Raw genomic sequence first — 20,491 nt, forward strand, 5'->3', positions numbered from 1 at the left:
TCAGGTCATAATGAATAAATAAATACTTACCAGAATGCTATTGTTTAGCTGTTCAATATACTGTGAGTGATAGATTATGCAAGTTGGTAGCAATTTGTTTACGATCGCAATATTATTTGGCTATTTAAAACCAAATAAATGTCAGCCATTCAGCTCCATTCAATACACTATTCCCTGGCGCTTTTTTTTTTCAGTCTAACTGTATTCTCACTTCATACAAACTGCTCCAGGGATCCTTTGGAAGTGACCTGTTGAAGTGGAGTTCAATTGAATCCTTGAACATCCCACTGGTCATCTGATTCATCGAAACAGAGACACCAGAGGTTGATTTCACACTTGGTCTGTTCTAGCCCTTCAAGCAAACTCTGATTGATTACACATAGTGATTCGTCTGCATTTTTGGTTTATACATGAAACAAACTCAGACTGCGGTCAGGCCTCGCGCTGATCTGAGTTCTGTCCACTTTGAGTCTGCTGGGAAATGCACTTAATTTGCACATTGTAAATACCACGTTTTCTAAGTTTACTTGTGGGGTATGTGTGTTATTGAAGCATAAGTTATTGAAGCATAAGTTGGCTGACACTAGTGGTAATTATCTCAAGATAAACTTATTACCTTAACTATGTACTGAGAGCTAAGTGCTGCCTTTTTTCAAAACTATAAAAACCAGCGTATGACTTTCCAATATCACTGAGCTGGATATGAATAATTGGCTTTGCTAGAGTGGCTTTGTAGGTGAAAAATGCCTCATCAAGAATGTAGTAAGAATATAGTAGTTGGTGGTCCAGGGGGAAAGTGTTGTATATTCATTCATTTTTTGTCTTTACCTATTTATTCCTATTCATGATCAAGGGGGGCTGGAGCTTATCTCTCGACAGGTCACCAGGCCTTTACAGCTAGGCTAACACAGACAGACAGACAGTCACTCACACTCACATTCACATTCATGCCTAAGGGCAATTTAGACTCAACAATCCACCTGACTTGCATGAATTTAGCTTGTGGGAGGGGAGAACATGCAAACCCCACACAGAACGGGCCAGGACCCAGGAATTGAACCAATTGACGGCCAATTTTGTTTTCTTTTGTTCTCATGTACTACTATTGCCCTCATAGTTTTAATGCTGTATGTTGGGTTACAAATAAAAGTAAGTCCAATCAGCTATCAGTCACTCAGTCTGTGGTTAGTCAGTCAGATCCAGCCAATGATAAGCCTAACCAAATTAAATAAAGGGTCAGTTTGCCAGACTTAAGATGTTGATATTATTGTTTTCACATCATGAATCACAAATTCATATCTATATAGTCATAACAAAAGATGTAGCCTTGGCGTGAACAGAAAGTGGACTAGGAGTGAGAGAGACCTCCTAGGAAAGTTTTCTTTCAAAAGAGAAAAACTGAGTAGGTTTTCTCCTCTTTTTGAGTTTGGTTCTGTTTGTGAAAACACACGGATGCTAACTTGTGATATAATCATTTGCTGAATTCTTTTGTTGTAAATATTGTATTCCACTGTATAGTAATTTGATGTAGTTTATTACATTATTTGGTAGTCATTAAGATAGAACAGCAAATGAATAGTATGTGAAGTATGTTATAGTTTACTAAATTGTTCTGCAGTGATTACTAGTGGCAAAAAAAAAAAAAAGTAAGCTAGATACCAGAGTTAATATTGTGACTGTGATTTGTTTCAATCTAGTGTAGCCTACATATAGCCTAGCTTGTCCCGCTGCAAAGTTGGGCTAATAAATTCAGTTCCAAACTTAAGAAATCTTCACAACATGTCACTTTTTTATGTTCTGCTGCTCTTAAAATGGAAACACAGTGCACAGTAAACTTACCTTAGCTTTGTACTTTGTAAAGTGGACGGAGGCAGGCGAGCCCACTTCCTCTACCTGTTTGAACGGGGCGGGTTTTATTCCCCAAGGAGACTCATTCCTGGTTCATTTCATTTCACAAGAGATTCCAAGGTATTGGACACCGATAGGAAAACTCTGAATCAAGGTAAGGGAATTTGAAATAACTGCTTTTACCAATGTATATATCACGTAATTGGAAGGAACGTTACATTGTTGTTTTCGTCATCCAGCCGGGTTCGACTAAATTACGTTACTTACAGTATTTCCCAAATGGAAAAACCACTAGGCCTATAAAATACCTGTAATATTCCTGTAGGGACTTATATAATGTGTCTGTGGTCGGCCAACTGAGCAGTGAGTTTATGCTGAGTTTATAGTAGACCTACTTTATGGTGTTTTTATCATTCAGTAGGTTAATCTTTACACCACTAAAACTGTGTGTTCATGCTGTTCTGACTTCAGAAAATGATCTGACTTCACAGCAGTGTCAGTCCTGGCTCAAAAGAAAAGTATGCCTTTGTAGCCATGGCTCTGGGGGGGTTCATTGTTTTCATCTGCATTGTTTTTATTTCAGGTCATTGGCCTACAGTATGAGTGATTTTTAACAATAAGAAGAGCTGCATCCTGGCTTTTGTCCATTGCCTTTGTTTTGCTGGAGTGTTACACATGTTTTATGTAGAAGTGGTACCATTGTTGTATGTTTCATGTTGTCTGGATGGCTTTTTCCATTGCTGTATTCATTCCTCCAATACAGTTCCACACTCCCAATGCAAACAGTCTGCCAGGGAGAATAAAACCCATCCAAACTCAGTTTACTTACCTTTTTAGGCTTACTTGGTGGATGTAGGTCATATGAGGATAGAGTCCTTTAAGGCATAAAAGCATAAATTGATGTTTTTTTATGAAAATATATTGGATTTGGTGGTTGTTTGCCTTACTCACCACTACAAAACTGGTCTTACCATGAATGCTTGGCTCGTCTATGTAGCTAGTTTAATGTTTTGGTGGTCAGCTCACCACACTCCAGCACATCTCAACAAGCCTCCCTCCAGTAGACAAACTTTTAACTGCGAGGGACAGCACAACGAAAGCAGAGTGTGTTCATTAAACCTAGCCTCTCGGCTACCCAGCTCCATGTACCCAGGACAAATGGGACAGGTATTTCTACTAATAGCCCCAAGTTACAGAACACCAAGTGTCACTGCAACTGTGTGTGTGTGTGTGTGTGTGTGTGTGTGTGTTTGTTTGTGTGTGTTTCCCATTGTTCTCCAGATTCTGTTTGGCAGAGTTTAGATGAAGGGAGATCAGTACAGTGTGTGAAACTTGTTGTTTTGCTTGGTCTCTCCTGCTCCAGATTCGTGTCCCTGCTCGTCACACATTCCACGGCCGAACCCTCCCTTCTCCTCCTCCCCTCCTCTCTCCCCTTTCTTACAGTGCCATCATTTCACACTCTCTCATCATTAAAATCCAACATCTGTTAATCTCTCTCTCTCTCTCTCTCTCTCTCTCTGTCTCTGTCTCTCTCTCCCTGTCTCGGTCTCTTTCTCTCTTTCTCTGCTGTGCATTGTTGCAGACCTCTGTCTCTGTGTCTCTCTGATGTGCGCTGTTCAGAGCTGCAGCCTCCAATACAGCTGTGTTGTTGTGCAGCAGCAGCTCTGTCAGGTGTGTTTACTGTGTGTTCTGCAGCCTCATCTCTTTTTTCCTGCTGGCAGCAGCCGATACATCTGCCAGTCTCTATGTGTTCATTGATATATTATTTATAAATGTATTGGCTGAGAGGAGGACTTCGGGGGCTGCGGTATCAGTGCAGAGCTACTGCAGAAACAGCGGGTGATATTCTGCTCCCTAGGTGGCCAGTTAGTGCAGAAACACTGACAGTTCTTTTACTGACCTGTGCTCCGTCTGTTAACTGTGGGCCAAGTTAAGTTGGGCTGTTCGCACAGGAAGATGAAAATGACGTAATGTGCTGACTTGTGTTTTCATCCAGGATATTTCCTAACATTTCTAATGAAAGAACGCAAGGAAATGAATCGACTTGTTCGGCTGAATTCTCCCCACCTACCTAGTCTGAGACAGCAGTGTAGGTTTTTCCCTAACAGTTCATCATGGTGCGGTGGTACCTCTCTGACGGCGATATCTAAACTTAGGAGCATCCTGTGTTTTACCCCTCCACCCTCTCACTTCTCTCTTGTCGGAAACAGGGCCATGATCACAGCGGCGGAGTACGGCCACACATCATGGGAGCTGTCGGTGCAGGTGGATCAGAGAGATGGAGACGAGTCCATGAGGTTCAAACTGAGGGTGAAGGGCGACTTGCACATCGGAGGCCTCATGCTTAAACTGGTGGAGAAGATCAGTAAGTGTGTGAGACATGTGAGAGTCACAGTCGCAGCGGGCCTGCTAGATGGGCCACACCCTTGTTTGCCCTGCATTCCTCTAAACTGCAGTGCCTTTGTTTTACTACAATGCCTCGTCCATGTAGCCTCAGGGGCCAAAGTTCAGCCTCAATCTGATCTGATCTGATCTGATCTGATATCTGTTTACCCAGTCAGATCTGTCTCAACATGGGAGAGCTAATATGAAAGCAGCTTCATCTGCTGTTGATTCTCACTTAAGTTAGCTAGGTGGGTTAAAGAGCATGAGACACAATAGATGACTAAGTAGCTTGTCATCAGCAGACTGGACCGGGCCTTCTGATTTCATAACATGATGTCAGACAGACTCATAAAACCGCACCTTTAATGCTTTGTTTGTAATGCACAGCCACCCACACTACAGTGGGCACAGGCATTGTTATTGTTTTTTGTCGTAGCAGCAGTGGTAGTAGTAATATTACTGATATGAAGACCAGACGCCCACCTTGAGACCCTTTAAACTTGACATGCAAAAGTGTCTGATCATTTTGATGTTAAATACCCCTTTAAACATGAGATATGACAGTAATATGATAGTAATAATGGTAGTAATATTTTTTTATCTATATCTACCAGAGGCTCCTCAGGACTGGTCTGACCATGCCTTATGGTGGGAGCAGAGGAAATGCTGGCTGCTGAAAACCCACTGGACCCTGGACAAGTATGGAATTCAGGTAATATGGATGCCAACTTTATTTCTGTGTTGTGACCGCTATAGATTTTTGAAGGCCGATACTGATATTTTTGGATACAAGCTGCTGATAGCCAATGTTTTGTGCCGATGTTCAATATGTTACAATTTGACCATTTTCATGTCAAAAAATTACAAGGATTCAATGTTTCTGCCAGAATTTTAATCTTGACAGGGTTGAAAACCCTTTGAAACACCATTCAGCCCACGGTACACTATAACTCAACTGAAACCCATACTAATGAAATTCTTTTAGGTGGGTTAGCAGCTGCTGAAGACAAGGTGAGGCAGGTTTCACTGAGGGTTTTACAGACTGACACTCCTAAAGGTGTTTGGTAAAATCATATCCTCACCTCCATCGTATCGAATGAGAATGACACTGTCCAGCTGACATCCGACTTTCATTAGAAGGCCAATATCGGCCCTAGTGTCATTTGTGTGTGTGAAGTCCACCTGTTTCCGCTTTTCATTTGTCCATACACTCAAGCCAACCTCCTCATGTGAAGACAAGATTAACACAGTATTCAAATGTCAAAATGCTCACTCAAAAGAATAGATTCACTCTCTATTTATATTACATTACATTACCTGTAGGCCTACCTTTTGTGTACATACACTTGACAAATATTGAACACTTGACATACCTTCTGTGGAGAAAGCAAACAAATGGGACTGGGGAGATTCCCTCAAGTCACCCAAGGTTACAGAAAAAACAAAACAGTCCAATAAGGAAGGAAATATGGGTATTGCAAGTGTAATTAACATAGACCAAAATAATTTTGTTGCACAGGCCGATGCTGACCTGCGCTACACACCCCAGCACAAGCCCCTGTTCCTGCAGCTCCCCAACATGAGGACCATCAAACTGACCGTCAGCTACTCCAGCGTGGTCTTCAAGACGGTGGCGGAGATCTGTCGAGCCCTCAGTGAGTTTCCCTGTCTGGAGACGGGGAGCAGTGCGCCTCTCTCTTTGCCCTCTTTTGTTGTGACTCAGTGTGTCCTATATAAAAATATCCCAAAACTGAATTTTAGTCAGAAATAGGACTGCGCTGTTTGAAAATGTCCTTCCTGGTCCCTCACACCTTCTTCCCACTCCCTTCATGTCAGACGTCAGGAGACCAGAGGAACTGTCCCTGCTGAAGCCGCCAGATGATCCATCCAAGAAGAAGAAGAAGAAAGGAAAGAACGCGCTACTGGACGACGTCTTGGACATGGATGTCCTCAGCGGGGGACCAGGAGGATCAGGTACTGTGAAATGCATCGTTTCATAACTATGTTTTACAAAACTTTTGGTTGCCCCCCCCCCCCCCCCCCCCCCCCCCCCTCTGTGTACAGCAAGGCTTTATCTTAGTGTCAAAAGTAATCCACTACATCTGTGAACAGATTCAGGCAAAATTTTCCATTTCTTACATCTTTTAATACCCATATGGTGACGAGTAAAAGATGCATTGGATGGAATACAATATGACGATTCAAAATTGACATACGCTGGTCTGAACGTTTCCACTGTCATGAAACATGTCATGGGTTTGGTTATGATTGTACAGCGGTATTCCTTTAAACCTCGTAGGCTTTGTGCTTTGCTTTGATTCTAAAAACATGGACTACATTGTTCTCTTGGTGTAGAAGTTTCACGACTTTGACCACTGGCAATAACAAGTGGGGATTGCATTTCTTCTTGTATGAGTCACCTCCCTAGAAGCAAGAGGAGAAATGAGGAACGTCTATATATAGTTGCTGCTGAAGATCTGATAGGCCACAGTTTTCATCACAGAGATCTGAAAGAATTGTTCAGTATGCTGCCATGTTCTTCAGGCTTTCGTTAACATGCGCTCTCTTGCTCCCACACTTTGACAAGTGAAATGCACAAGTACACACACACACACACACACCCACACACTTCCCACTCTTTGTGAGTATCCAGTGCAGATTCCATACCAACATAAAAATTGCTCTAATTAAGACCTTTGATATGCATCCTCTTTCTTTGTGAGAGCTTTTCAATTAAGCTTTTTAATTTTGACCCAGTTACTGCACCTCCCGATTTTCCCCATGCTTTTGTTTCCATGAGTCTTTTGTCAAACTTCTGTTCGCATAACTATTGCTTCCTCTCTGAGAAATTTCTTTTTTGGTCCCAGAATGAAATCTCTGAAGGTTTTTTTTTATCAGTTGTGTGAAATAATTTCCTCTAAGTTGATCTGATATTGACTCGCTGTGCATGTCCACTCTGATTTTGGCATCATACCCTTCCCCTGCTATGCCAGGAAGGCAATCTGCACTTCAAGCACAATTCCCCTAACAAATCCTCTTTGGAAAACCCGCTTGTATCTGCAATCCTCCATTCCCCTTAAAGGAAACCCCATGTACAGTAAGACCATGACAGCGACCTACGACCCGGAGAACGGGATGCCAGTATCTGCCACAAGCCTTTGGTTTGGAGACAACCATCTTACCGCCAGCCAGACCACCCTGAACCCCGCTGAGCTGGCCAAGATGTACCAGCCGCTCTCGCTAGTGGACAAAGCCGTTATCAACGCAGGGTAGATGACATCACTACAAAACAACTTCTCACTGAACCTTTCAATGATATTGTTAAGATTGAAATTATTCAGTCTGGATGATATTTCTATCCACAGCTCATCTGTTTGGTTGTTGCTGTGATTGACAGGTGGTTGGACTCATCTCGTTCTCTGATGGAGCAAGATATTCAGGACGATGACAGGCTATTGCTACGCTTCAAGTACCACTTCTTCTTTGACCTCAATCCCAAGGTAAGAGACCCAAAATGTGTCCCTTCGCAAAAGATAATTCTCTTTGCATGTCTAGCATTGATTGACAGTCCTGGAATTACAGCAAGGCAGATCTGTTGTTGAAGTTGTTGAACTAAATTTCAGTGTATGTGTGCATGTGTTTGTGTGTGTGTGTGTGTGTGTGTGTGTGTGTGCTTGTGTCTCAGTATGATGCTGTCAGGATAACCCAACTGTATGAACAGGCTCGCTGGTCCATCCTGCTGGAGGAGATAGATTGTACTGAGGAAGAGATGCTAATGTTCGCTTCACTACAGGTGAACATTATCACATCACACTCATGGAAGTTGTTTCTTTTTTTGTGTTGTAATACACATATCTACCATACCAAAAGGAAAGGAAGTCATTGACTATATTGTAAAAATGTGAGATGAAGGGCATGTTATCACCACTGTCAGGTTAAATTATGAAGGGCGTAATAATAATAATAAATAAAATAGATAATAAAAAGATACATTTATACGTTTTATATTATTTATATTGCACTAAACTCAGTCAGAAGAGCATAAAGATCTCAAGCTGCACTCTTGCTCATAGGGAACTAAGAGGTTTTCCATTTAGTTAAGATGTTCACTAAAATCTGTTAAAATCAATTCTAAATCTAACTGGTTACTAGTGGAGAGATGCTAAAATTCAAGATATATGGCACTATAAAGTATAAATCATATATTCATAGCTGTCATACACTGTGATGACAGCTATCCCTTTAACACTTGCATGCATCGTATATAATAGACCTAAACTTGTCCTTGGTATTCATGGTAAATTAGCAAAATCCTGATTCAAATTGATTTGCCACCATGAACCACATTTCTCCACAGGCAGGGGGAGGCGTGATAAATATGCTGTATAAGTATATGTGTGTCCTGGAGCTCAGAATATTATCCATGCAGGAGAACTGGTTTGGTGTCTTAATCCATGCAGAGACATGTCAGGACAGGAGGAAAATCCCGCGGAAGAGGGAGGATGGGAGAGAGAGAGAGACACAGAGATACAGAACTACGTATAAGGAGAGAGATACTGAGACTAGAAGGAGTATAGATACAATTAAAGCTCCTCATGGGACAACTTTGCTGTGATGACAAACGATTACAAAGTTTTAGCTGTGGCATTCTCAGAGTCTGCATTTCAGCCCACCTGTGATCTATTGAGCTGTTATGTGGCAACTGTTGGTGCACAGTGATTCAGAAATCACAGTGATTCAAAAAGAGATTACTGTTGCACTCACCTACACAATGGTGCAATAACGCTCTCTGACTCAGGCTTGCATAACCTCTTAAGTCAATTTGGAGTTCTTCATTATGACTTTGTTCTTGTTACTTGCACAACTAAATAATTATGGTTATTAGGAATCTGATTTGAGGTGTTCTAATAACGCAGTAAAAAAAAGTAATACTTTCACATTATTTCAGTATCACATTTGTAAACTGACCGTGTCAACTGAGCCACTGGACCACTCCAACGAACCAGAAATAGATGAAGTAGAGGCTGCCCTATCCAACCTGGAGGTGACACTTGAAGGAGGAATTACAGACAGGATTCTGGTAAATGCTGTTTTTTTTTTTGTTTTTTTTTATTAGATTAGACGGTGACCACACTGGACTGAATACAAACAAGTCATTTTGAGTTTTCAGGTCTGTGTTACAGTATAACACCTGTTTTGAAGCAGGGGTTGATAGGTAGGCCTCCACTGATTGCATGTCTGTACATGGTGATGTCACGGGAAGACACAGGATAATTGACAGTTGTTTGTCCCCGCCCCCAGGAAGACATAACAGACATTCCAGAGCTGGCAGATTCCCTCCGGCTGTTTAGGTAAACCCTGAAGCCCACCAACGCATTTTACTGTATCTATTCTGTTCTATTTCTGTTCCTGTCGCATGAAGACACCATTGTGTATAACTGATGCAAAATCTCAACTACCTTTTCTCTGTATCTTTCTCTATTCTTTGAACCTTTGCCTGTCCAGTGCCTTCAAATCTAGATGTAAGAGGAATCTAAAACTATAAAACCTCAAACTTATCACTGATATAGCCATGGTACCCAATTAAGGGTGATACACCAGATAAGTACCAGTCTTTAACACACAAATCCGGCCCAAAAGATTGATGCTGCTTTACTTACTTCAGTCTTTAGTCTTTCACACAGATAAGCTCATGAACTGCATTGTGGGAGAACACACTGTCTTCACATTATTTTTTCAATTCTGCCTCACAAATCAGGCCCAAAAGACTGACGCTGCGGCCGTACAAAGAGTACTGGTTCGTATTCAAGGATACCACCATCTCTTACTACAAGAACAAGGAGAGCTCCAGTGGAGAACCCCTAGAGCAGTTTCACCTCCGAGGTCAGGACAGAAACACTGACGCTGCCTAATGTGTGCTTTATTGTTGAGGATCAATACCACTGAATTTAACCATTCCCATGTGTTATTGTTCTGTCCTTGAGCAGGCCAATGAGTATTATTGAATATGAGCAATTCTCTACAAAAGCTAGAACACAGTCTTGGTTGGCCATATTTACCATATAATAAATGTAATTTTACAACAATGTACAGGATAATTTGGGTATGGAGGTGTAAATTGATGTGACATCACAGATTCAGGAATGTTATTGGCCATGGGAAACAGCAATAAATGTTTACTAATATAGTCCAAACTGCCCTTTGCTATGGGAATGGCATATTAACAAACTAAAATTCAGTGATATTTCCCTTTAGGTTTTTTCTGTATTACCTACTACAGTGATAATACCAGTAGATCTACCTTGCTGTAATGCTTCTGAACCTAAAGTCACTGTCTCTCCCTGTTCATTGGACAGGCTGTGAGGTCGTCCCCGACGTCAACGTGACTGACAAGAAGTTTGGCATCAAGCTCCTGCTGCCAGTTGCTGATGGGATGAATGAGGTGTACATCCGATGTGACAATGTAAGGCCCGCCTCCTCACCCACATCTCCTGTGATAACAAATGATTCTGCCTCTTTTTCAAATCCCTGCAAAGTATGCCTATAAGATGTTTGGGGCTATAACTGTAGCTGATATTGCGTACTGTGATTACCCCAGGAAACACAGTACGCCAAGTGGAAAGCTGCGTGTATCCTGGCCTCCAAAGGCAAGACGATGGCCTACAGCTCCTACAGGTCAGAAGTCAAGAACATCCAGTCCTTCCTGCAGATGAAGAGCGTGGCGCCCCCTGCTGGCCAGGCCGCTCCCAACCTCGACTCTATGGAGATGAATGCGGAAAGTTTTGTTTCCCCGCGCTACACCAAGAAGTACAAGACCAAACAGGTCTGTTTATGGGCTATGAGCAACACACTTGACTTTGCCTGCGAACATCAAGGCTACATCAGTCCATTGTCATTGAACAGATTGTTTTAAACCTGTCTCTTTTATATTCCCGGTGGTGATTGTTTGAAGCTGACAGCTCGTATCCTGGAGGCCCATCAGAACATCGCACGGCTGTCGCTCATGGAGGCCAAGATGCGCTTTATCCAGGCCTGGCAGTCGCTGCCAGAGTTTGGCATCAAGTACTACATTGTCAGGTACAGTGCACATCTTTAAGTACAGCACACATAAAACTGGTGAGCTGGTGAATATAGATTTGGCCTTGTAAAAACTTCAGGCTCCGGGGCTCCTGGTTGTGCCTGAGCTATAAGCCTCCAATGATATACATAATGTGTTTAAGAGTTACTTGTTATTGTACATTGCAAGGAAATAATAAGTCATGGGAAGTAAATTGTAACTCCTGATTACAATAGGTTGTCATAAAAGTTACATTTATTTATTTTACGTATAAAATAAATACAGGAGAAAATGTAAAACCTCATTTCCAAATGCATCTATTTCATTCAAAATCTGACTTTAACATCTACACCATCTAATTTATGAGTAGTAATTTCAGACGTCATCGTTTTATGTGTATTCCAGATTCAGAGGCAGTAAGAAGGATGAGATTCTGGGCATCTCCTACAACCGCCTGATCCGTATTGACATGTCGACTGGCCTCCCTGTCACCACCTGGAGGTTCGCCAACATGAAGCAGTGGAACGTCAACTGGGAGATAAGACAGGTGAGGGATGGTTGTATTATATATTATGATTTCACCTTTTTCTTCATGCAAGGGAGTAAACAGAGAAAAGAAAATAAATGTCTGATACATTATTGCAGAGATTGGGCTATTGCACCACAGATAAGGACTGTGTGTTGGGAATCACATGTTGTATTTGCTCTTCCAGGTGGCCATAGAGTTTGACCAGAACGTGTCGATAGCCTTCTCCTGTGTGAGCTGTGACTGTAAGGTGGTGCACGAGTACATCGGCGGCTACATCTTCCTCTCCACGCGATCCAAAGACCAGAACGAGACGCTAGACGAAGAACTGTTCCATAAACTCACTGGGGGCCAAGAATGAGACAGGATATAATGCCTCTTATCGTACTTCTGTCTCATATGTAGATGTTACAATGTGAAAGTCACACATTCAACTGTGTGATATTACAAGAGCAATAGAATTCATCGCTGTTTTCACCCACAAAACAAACCGTAGCGTCAGTGTTTACAATTAATACTTAAATCATAAATGATCTCATTGTAAACAGTTTTAGCAATGTTCCCTGCACGAGCACCAAGACAATGTTGTTGATGTAAATATCTAGTAAAGACAGATTTGGATGTCTTTCTCTCAAAACTTTGATGGCACGATTTCTATAAGAATTAAGCCTGTTTAATTTTGTTTCAGGTGAAAAGATTTTGCTTGTTTCAACAGTGAAAGTTTTTTTTTTTTATGAAAAAACATTAAAGGGTGTTTTTATATTTCACAACTTGCTTCACATTAGTACATTTATTGAAACACAAACAGAACTGGGGGTGAGGTTTTACATCTAAAAGTTTAATACTTATTTATCACTTCCATAGATTATAGCACTGAGCTTTCAGTCTTTTCATAGAAATTACAGCTACTGGGCAGGTTTTTTTGCAGACGACATCTTACTGAACAGATGGCCTCACTGCCATATTCATATTGAAAGTTGAATTGATGTTGTTTACAAAGAACGCACTGTAATTTCACAAATGAGATGAAATGAACCATATAAATCAACTAATTCTGACTCTAATTCTGAAATGAGACTGTGGACATTTATGAAACAGTTCTGGTCTTCAGTTCTGATTAGCTGAGACACTTGAAGGTGTTGTAAAATAGGGAGATTGGGGTAAAATGAGTCACTGAGCATTTTGGGCAAAACAAATGTTTATTTCAAACAATAACTGCTATGTATGCTTAACACAATGTTTGTGTGATGAGTCTATGTGTGTGTCTGTCCATCTGTCATAACCTATTCTTGGTACTATCCTTTGTCGATTTTCTCAATATCTCTTCAATCTGTAATGTATTGGAATAGACAGGAGTCAACCAAGCCAGGCAGGGATGACTGACTAAAGCTTCCTATGAACTGCTCCTCCTAAATCTGTGATCACATGATTAATTTTGTGTATGGTAACTTAGATACAAGGGGTGACTCATGTTACCCACAGGCTCAATTTACCCCGTTCTCCCCTACCTGATAAACGCACACCTGTGGCCACATAACAGGTAATTTTAATATCAATGCCCCTCATAACAGACATAACTGCGGTGTAAAGCACATTCATATCGTGGATTGTTATTTCAGTAACCGCTCATGTCCATGTAACGTTAGGTAGACCTGACAAGAAGTTGACATTTATCGATAATTCTCGACTCTACTTTTTCACTCTGCCCCGAGGGGCTGGAGTGAGGAATCGTCGCACTCCGCGTCTATTGGCTACAAAGCTCAACGAAAACCAGTCAGCCAATCACAGGCGACTACGATGAAGAGCGGTAGTACAATCTGCTATCGTCTAGTCGTCCTGTGAAGCTAGGGAAATGCAAGCTAGCACGTGGGAATAGTAAGTTACGGTATTTTGTTTGTATTTCAGGGTGGACTAGTGCCTTTTTGAACTGTGCCTTGTGAACGGCGACACTAAACATTTTGCTGAAGGTGACATTAGCTTTTCAGCTGGACACTGAGCTAGTGTGTCGCCCTTATTATGGCGGACAACGGAGACGATGATTCCCAGTACAGAATGAAAGAGGGTGACTATGTTGTATTGAAACGGGGAGATATCTTCAAAGCTGTGCAGATTCAACAGAAGAAGTAAGTCTGAAGCTGTAAAATATGCCTCTGTCACATGAACTAAGCCTTAGCTGACATCTTACTAACGTTAGATAATTAGCTTTGGAGGTAAACTGTTAATGGGACATCACCAAGTCTCTGGGCAGGGGTTGATGGCATGAAATGTAAGCTATCAGTTAGTGCTCACATTTTGTAGGTTGTCAGTGTCAGCTTAAGAGGTAGTTTCTTGTTAGCTGTTTTCCAGTTATTTGCTTGCAGTAAAGATTCACTCACTTCTATTCTGTTTTGTCTTTGTCTCGTCTGATATCATCTTTGATTTTGTCTGATGAACACACAGGAAGGTGGTCTTTGAGAAGCAGTGGTTCTTCCTGGATAAGGCGGTGGGACAGCTGTACAGCACCACATTTGAAATTGTATCTGGAGGATCATTACAACCACAGAAGCCCAAGAACACAGAGAGCTCCAGCGGTATCTAACTTGCGGTTCAGTCCTATGTACCAGTCACATTAATGTTGGAGCTATACAGTTGAGATAGTGAATGAGTGCACTGTCTGGCACTGAGACCTGTGTTAACCTTTGATACCTAGAGTCCCTACTAGTTTTTCTCTTTTAATCTGTTCACTTGTTCTCCCCAGATGCAAAGGAGGCAGGCACAGACAACAGAAACATAGTGGATGATGGGAAATCTCAGAAACTTACCAGGGATGACATTGAGACACTCAAAGAGGAAGGTCTGAAGGGCCAGGTACATGAATAAACTTGCAATTACATATAAGTGGAAAGTATAATAGCACCGCCTTGTGTTGGGTATTCTGTTTATTTATCAAATAATCACATAAAATATAAATAGATAATCGAAATTGTAATTATGAGCCAATGCAAATATACTGAACAAAAATATAAATGCAACATGTAAAGTTTTGGTCACATGTTTCATTAGCTAAGATAAAATATCCCATCCACGAAAAGCTTATCTCTCTTTAATCTTGTGCATAAATTTGTTTACATCCCTGTTGCTGAGAGTTTCTCCTTTGCCAAGAATTTCACTCGATAGAATGATTTTCTTAACTGTAACCAAGTAAAATCAATGAAATTGTAGCATGTTGCGTTTATATTTTTGTTCAGTATACAAATGTCAGAAACAATATGCATGTTTTATGGTGCTTTTAAAACCCCATATTGTGCTTCTGTTCTCCACAGGAAATCATTCAGAAGCTTATAGAGAACAGCTCAACATTCAGAGATAAGACCGAGTTTGCACAGGAGAAGTACATCAAGAAGAAAAAGAAGAAGTGAGTCACTGCTGGTGATTCATCCACGATCTGTGCCGGACATAAAATATAATGTAGGCTGTGGTAATGGCGGTGTTATTACTTATTCCTGTCTTGTGCTGCTGCAGGTATGAAAACACTGTGATGATTCTAAAGCCTTCGTGTCGCATCCTGGCCATGATGTACCACGGCCGCGAGCCGGGGAAGATCTGGTGAGTCAACTGATGGATTAACAGTATCGACCAACATGAAGGCCATTAAAATGATTGGTGTTGCTGCATCAGAAAGAGATGATTTATGCCCGTGTGTGTGTGTGTCTCTGTGTTGCAGCCACCTGCGGTACGACACACTTGCCCAGATGTTGACGCTGGCAAACATCCACGCTGGCAGCAAAGTTTTGGTGTTCGAGACTTGCGCTGGCCTCGTGCTGGGATCCGTCATGGAGAGGATGGGCGGTGCGTAGTCGATCGGCAGAAAATTAGATTATATTAGATAAACGTTATTATCCCACACAGGGAAATTCAATCCGGTGAGACAATAGAGAAACAGACGCAAAAGACAAAATGAGATAAGACGCAGTAAAAATAGTCATAAGAACAATAACCATTGTCCAAATCCAATCCCCACCCCCACAGCTACTGAGCTAAGTGAGCATTAAACAAAGAAATAGCAGTAAGTACAAATGACCAATTAATCAATTGTAATTTAGATAATCAATTGATTTAATCATTTATCAAGTAAAAATACCAAACATTTGCTGGTTACACTTTCGTAAATGCTGACATTTTCTTGCCTTTCTCCATTTCATATCATTAGAAAATTAATACATTGGGGGTTTTTTTAGCTGCTATTAAGACTAAGTAAGCAATTTTAAGACATCACCACTCACCATGAAAGCAGGTGATTTTTTTGTGGTAAAATAATTTTAGAATTCTGCTACAGTATGTAGAAAATCACCTGAAATGTCTTGCCCCCGTTAGTTATATTGTTTTGACCAAAGGATTCTATTTTCAGTTTTTGCAGAGAGAATTCATTTTACATAGTATCTGCCTTCTGTACACAGTCTTTCTAAACAAAGCCTTTCCCTCTGCCCTTTTCACAAATATAATCGCCCTCTCTCGCCTCCTCATCCAGGCTACGGTTCAGTGATCCAAATGTACCCAGGAGGCGGCCCGGTCCGGGCAGGCGTGGAGAGCTTTGGCTTCCCCGCTCACTTCCACGATACGCTGCATGAGTTTCCCATCTGCCATGTCAACGCTCTGCTGGCAGGCACGCTGGACACCGCTGCCAAGGACCCCACTGCTGGTAGGGCCTGTGTGTTTTTGTTTTTTTCAAGATTTTCAAGGCCTTGTTGTTTTAGAGACACAGTAGTGAGTCAGAGATGCGAGAGAGAGATGTGACAACGCTGTGAGCCAGACTCAAACCCATGATGTCACAAGTCACAGTTTGGAGTCCATCGCACCACCAGGGCTCACTTACTGTCAGGATTTTGTATTTATTTATTAATTTTCTTAATTTATTAATCTAGTTTTTTGCTGCTAAACATGCCAAAAAGATCAGGGTCAGGTCAACATACCTGCACCCAAAAGATAAGACAGGTTGTACAGCACAACCTTTGAAAACATCTCCTAATAGCTAATAGGTCACTGGCAGTTAGAATTGAAACATTGATAATAATAATAATCATAATCATAATCATAGTAAACTTTATTTCTATAGCACTTTTCAAAAACAGAGTTACAAAGTGTTTATAAACATGAAGCAAAATAAAAACACAACAGAATAAAAATGATTCACCATTGGATGCAAAATCCAATCAAATAAGAGAAACGACTAAAATAAACATGGTTTCAAAGTGCAAATATAACAAAATAAAATAGATGAATATAATAAAAATAGAAAGTATAAAAGTGTGTTTTAAGGTGAGTCTTAAAACATGCCAGAGAAGAGTCAGACCGAATCTCCTCAGGAAAGCTGTTTCCATAAATTACATCATGACACGATGACATCATCACATCCATTCCGTGACACTGTTCTGACAGTTCTGGTTTTCCTCCATCTTTGCAGATGCAAGGCAGTCCAACAGGGCTGCAGAGGAGGAGCAGACCCAGCCGGAGGAACAGAGCATGGAGACCAACACTGACCCAGCCCAGGACCAGGAGAGAGAAGAGAGGGAGAAACGCAAAGAAGTCAAAGTATGTCCACTAGGCTTGGGCGATATCCAGTAATATCAAATATTAGCCCAAGCCTAATGTCCAATCACCTACTAATCACACTTTAGTTATACTCCTGACTTGAAGACAATAAAAATGGAGAAATCAAAATCAGATGGCGGACAGAGAAGTGATGAAACTATTAATGTCTTGACTTTGGTTTTTTTAGGCTCAGGAGAAAAAGGTGAAGATGGAGGAGAAGAGAAAGAAGCTGGCAGCAGCTGCCGCCCAGCTGGAGGGGAGGAATGCAGACGGGTCAGTGTCACATTTCTGTTCCTCTGCACCGTTCTCCTCTGTTCAGCAGCACTCTCCTCCTCTGTCACCTCTGCTTTATTAAATCTGGATTGGACCATAGTGAGCCACAACAATTAAAATTGATCTACAGGAGATGGAAAAATTGACAAACGATTAATTAAACGGTATTTTATCCGACCATTGTGAAGTACTGTCATCAAAGTCATGATAAATCTTTCGCATTCATCCAGTGATGATTAGTGTTCATTGCCCTCACAAGGTGAACAAAGTGATTGCTTTGCAGTTTCCTGTCCTACAAAATAAGGGATTTGCTTGGTAGCCATTTTGTGATTGATGGGTGAAGTGTTGTGAGGCTGTCGTCAGAGTCAAGTACGGTGCAAGTATTGATCTGGTCGCTAACTGATATTCCTCTGGGTCACCTCTAACATCATAGCAGCCATACCATAAACTGTGCCTCTGTGACACAATTCCCCAGCCTCTCCGTAAATCACCCTCTCACCCAGCTCCATTAAATATGAAATTAATGTACACAACAGGTACTATATCAGTAAGCCATATGGCTATAGCTCAGATATAGCACGGATAAGCTAAATTACGATATTGCTTACCTGCACATTTCCAATAAGGGACTGTGCTGTTGAGAATGTATTTCAGATTGGGCAGGTTTGCTTGATCATCTGTTTGTTCCCCACCTCCAGGTTGGTCATAGCCAGTCGGTTTCACCCGTGTCCCGTTCTGATGGGGCTGCTCAAATTCCTCGCCCCCTCCAGGCCCTTTGTAGTGTACTCCCAATACAAAGAGGTAAGATCGTCATGCGTAGCAGTGTATATTAGAACCACAGCAGCACCGTTGATGGTCTCCCAATGAACGAGGCTAATTAATGTTCTTAGACGGATGTTTCATTAACTGCCATTACACACAGGCTTATTGCTCAGACCTCCAGTGGGAAATGTCCTTATTACATTACTGCAGTGGACGTCCCTGTCACTGCCGACGAGTTACAATAACCATCATGCCCCTGCACTTATTACCTCAGTTGTGCTTGTGTTGCTAAAAAGCCCACTCTGTGTGCATCTACTCTTTGACCCTCTACACTTCTCCTCTTAATGACTCTTTTTCCATCTCCCCCCCTTCATTCTTTCTTCCCTGCAGCCTCTTATCGAGTGCTACACAAAACTCAAGGAACAAGGCGGTACTATCAACCTCAGACTCACCGATTCCTGGCTCAGACATTACCAGGTAATCCTTAGAGAGCGAATCTGCACTAAATAATGTTTTTTGAGCTGTAAACATGGTTATACGGCTTCTATGGAGCGATAAGCATTGATCCTGTACTTAATTACATTTTTCGATTCAAGTCTTCTCGGGGCAGAAAATCGTTTGCACTGCTCTTTATGTGCTGAAACTTTCAACCGTATTGCACTTCTGGCCACTTCTGGTGTTAAAAAAAGGCTTTTTTTTTCTGTTAATCCTCTCCGGCTTCTAGGTTTTAACAGAGATATTCTGTTTTTATTTTGTTATTCCTCAGCAGTGTCATGTAGAAAATGAGCCATTTGCTTTACATCAATCAGTGATGTCAAGGCAGGTATTTCACCTTTGGCAGCGTGAAATGCTTTGCCACCAGAAAATGACCACTGCCCCCATGTAGAGATGGGTGATCTGTTATCACAGACACACACACCCCTATTTGTTGTCGCCCCCCCTCCCCACTTTTTCACATCTTTTAAAATTGTGTACTCGGTGGAGACTGGCTCTGTAATGAGTGGCCAAAGGGCCTTTTTCCTCTCACGCTCCAAGTGTTATTCCTCCTGCTCTTCCTATAGAACTAATGACCTCTGACTGTAATTCTGTGTTGTGTCCCTAGGTGTTGCCTAACAGGACGCATCCTGTGCTGCTGATGAGCGGGGGTGGGGGCTACCTCCTCTCAGGGACAACAGTTGCCACGGACAACTCCAAACCCGCAGGCTCCCAGAGAGCTGAGGAGCCAGCGCCAAAGAGACTCAAACTGACAGAGGCTGAAGGATAAACAACTACAGACGTCTCTGACTTCTATAAGGGCACACTGCCAATAGCCTGTAGTGGTTTCCTCTGGCAATGACTTTCTTTTCAGCTAAACTGATTTGACACATCTGGAATAAGGGAGACAGAGTGTCTGGTTTGCATTCATCATTACGGTTTCTCCCGTCTTGTGTTTTCAGATCGGTGCAGATGAAGAGCGTACTGTATGCCAGGTTAGGCTATATACGAGCTCACTGTATGTGTTGCGTAAGGAACTGCTAAAATCCGAATCTTCTGTGTTGTGGAGAATAAGCGATAGTTCTGTGTCTCGTCCCTTGAGACCAGGTGTAAAAAGCTTTTTTTCCCCTGTTAATCCTCTCCTGCTTCTAGGTTTTAACAGAGAGTTGTTCTTTTTTTATTTTGTTATTCCTCAGCAGAAAGTGCCATGTAGAAAATGAGCCGTTTTGCTTATGCAGCTTTGTACCGTGGATTATATCTGCATTCTGCCCAGAATAAACTCAGTTCTAAAAATGAAATAATCTTTGTAATGAGCTTGATGTGGGAAGATACTTTTTTTTTTTTTCATCAATAAATAATTTAACATGTGAGAGGTATTTGTTTGGTCCCAGAATATTTCCTTTTATTGAGTGCAGACTGAACAAACTTGAGAACACAATCATTGAAATTGCAATTTGGCTTAGCTATATATTATTAATTTCATATTTTAATATGTATATATAAACATCAAAACCATTCCCATGCTGATTATTTTGATGACATCAAAATATCACAAATACAATGATAAACAAGTTGATAAAATCTTTTTGGCAAGGCTC

At 41.5% G+C, this 20,491-nt stretch overlaps 2 protein-coding genes across 2 annotated transcripts; both read left to right on the forward strand.

Annotated features, from left to right (window-relative positions):
• The first annotated feature begins 1,943 nt into the window (after nt 1-1,943).
• On the forward strand, nt 1,944-13,034 carry fermt1 (FERM domain containing kindlin 1). The gene is made up of 16 exons (XM_071923339.2): nt 1,944-2,002; nt 4,059-4,213; nt 4,848-4,945; nt 5,753-5,888; nt 6,070-6,207; nt 7,316-7,502; nt 7,631-7,733; nt 7,919-8,026; nt 9,182-9,313; nt 9,535-9,584; nt 9,992-10,116; nt 10,590-10,696; nt 10,832-11,056; nt 11,186-11,310; nt 11,696-11,837; nt 12,004-13,034. The coding sequence occupies exons 2-16, from the start codon at nt 4,063-4,065 to the stop codon at nt 12,175-12,177; spliced, it is 2,001 nt and encodes a 666-aa protein (XP_071779440.1). The 5' UTR covers nt 1,944-2,002; nt 4,059-4,062; the 3' UTR covers nt 12,178-13,034.
• Nucleotides 13,035-13,620: 586 nt separating this feature from the next.
• On the forward strand, nt 13,621-20,247 carry trmt6 (tRNA methyltransferase 6 non-catalytic subunit). Its single transcript, XM_071923361.2, has 12 exons — nt 13,621-13,939; nt 14,256-14,386; nt 14,554-14,663; nt 15,119-15,210; nt 15,318-15,401; nt 15,520-15,644; nt 16,324-16,494; nt 17,257-17,384; nt 17,572-17,657; nt 18,356-18,458; nt 18,810-18,896; nt 19,522-20,247. Exons 1-12 carry the CDS (start codon nt 13,833-13,835, stop codon nt 19,681-19,683), a joined length of 1,386 nt encoding a protein of 461 aa, XP_071779462.2. The 5' UTR covers nt 13,621-13,832; the 3' UTR covers nt 19,684-20,247.
• The last annotated feature ends 244 nt before the right edge of the window (nt 20,248-20,491 follow it).

This window comes from Centroberyx gerrardi, chromosome 18 (genome assembly GCF_048128805.1).
Source record: "Centroberyx gerrardi isolate f3 chromosome 18, fCenGer3.hap1.cur.20231027, whole genome shotgun sequence".
NCBI classification, from domain to species: Eukaryota; Metazoa; Chordata; class Actinopteri; order Beryciformes; family Berycidae; genus Centroberyx; species Centroberyx gerrardi.

What these genes read in the sequence shown, in the direction of transcription:
- fermt1 (XM_071923339.2), top strand. Translation starts at nt 4,063, where the DNA reads ATGATCACAGCGGCGGAGTACGGCCACACATCATGGGAGCTGTCGGTG. An exon ending in GATTCCCTCCGGCTGTTTAG is followed by an intron (nt 9,585 to 9,991) that starts GTAAACCCTGAA and finishes CTCACAAATCAG; the next exon opens with GCCCAAAAGACTGACGCTGC. An exon ending in TCAACTGGGAGATAAGACAG is followed by an intron (nt 11,838 to 12,003) that starts GTGAGGGATGGT and finishes TTGCTCTTCCAG; the next exon opens with GTGGCCATAGAGTTTGACCA.
- trmt6 (XM_071923361.2), top strand. Translation starts at nt 13,833, where the DNA reads ATGGCGGACAACGGAGACGATGATTCCCAGTACAGAATGAAAGAGGGT. An exon ending in CGCGAGCCGGGGAAGATCTG is followed by an intron (nt 15,402 to 15,519) that starts GTGAGTCAACTG and finishes TCTGTGTTGCAG; the next exon opens with CCACCTGCGGTACGACACAC. An exon ending in CCTGGCTCAGACATTACCAG is followed by an intron (nt 18,897 to 19,521) that starts GTAATCCTTAGA and finishes TTGTGTCCCTAG; the next exon opens with GTGTTGCCTAACAGGACGCA.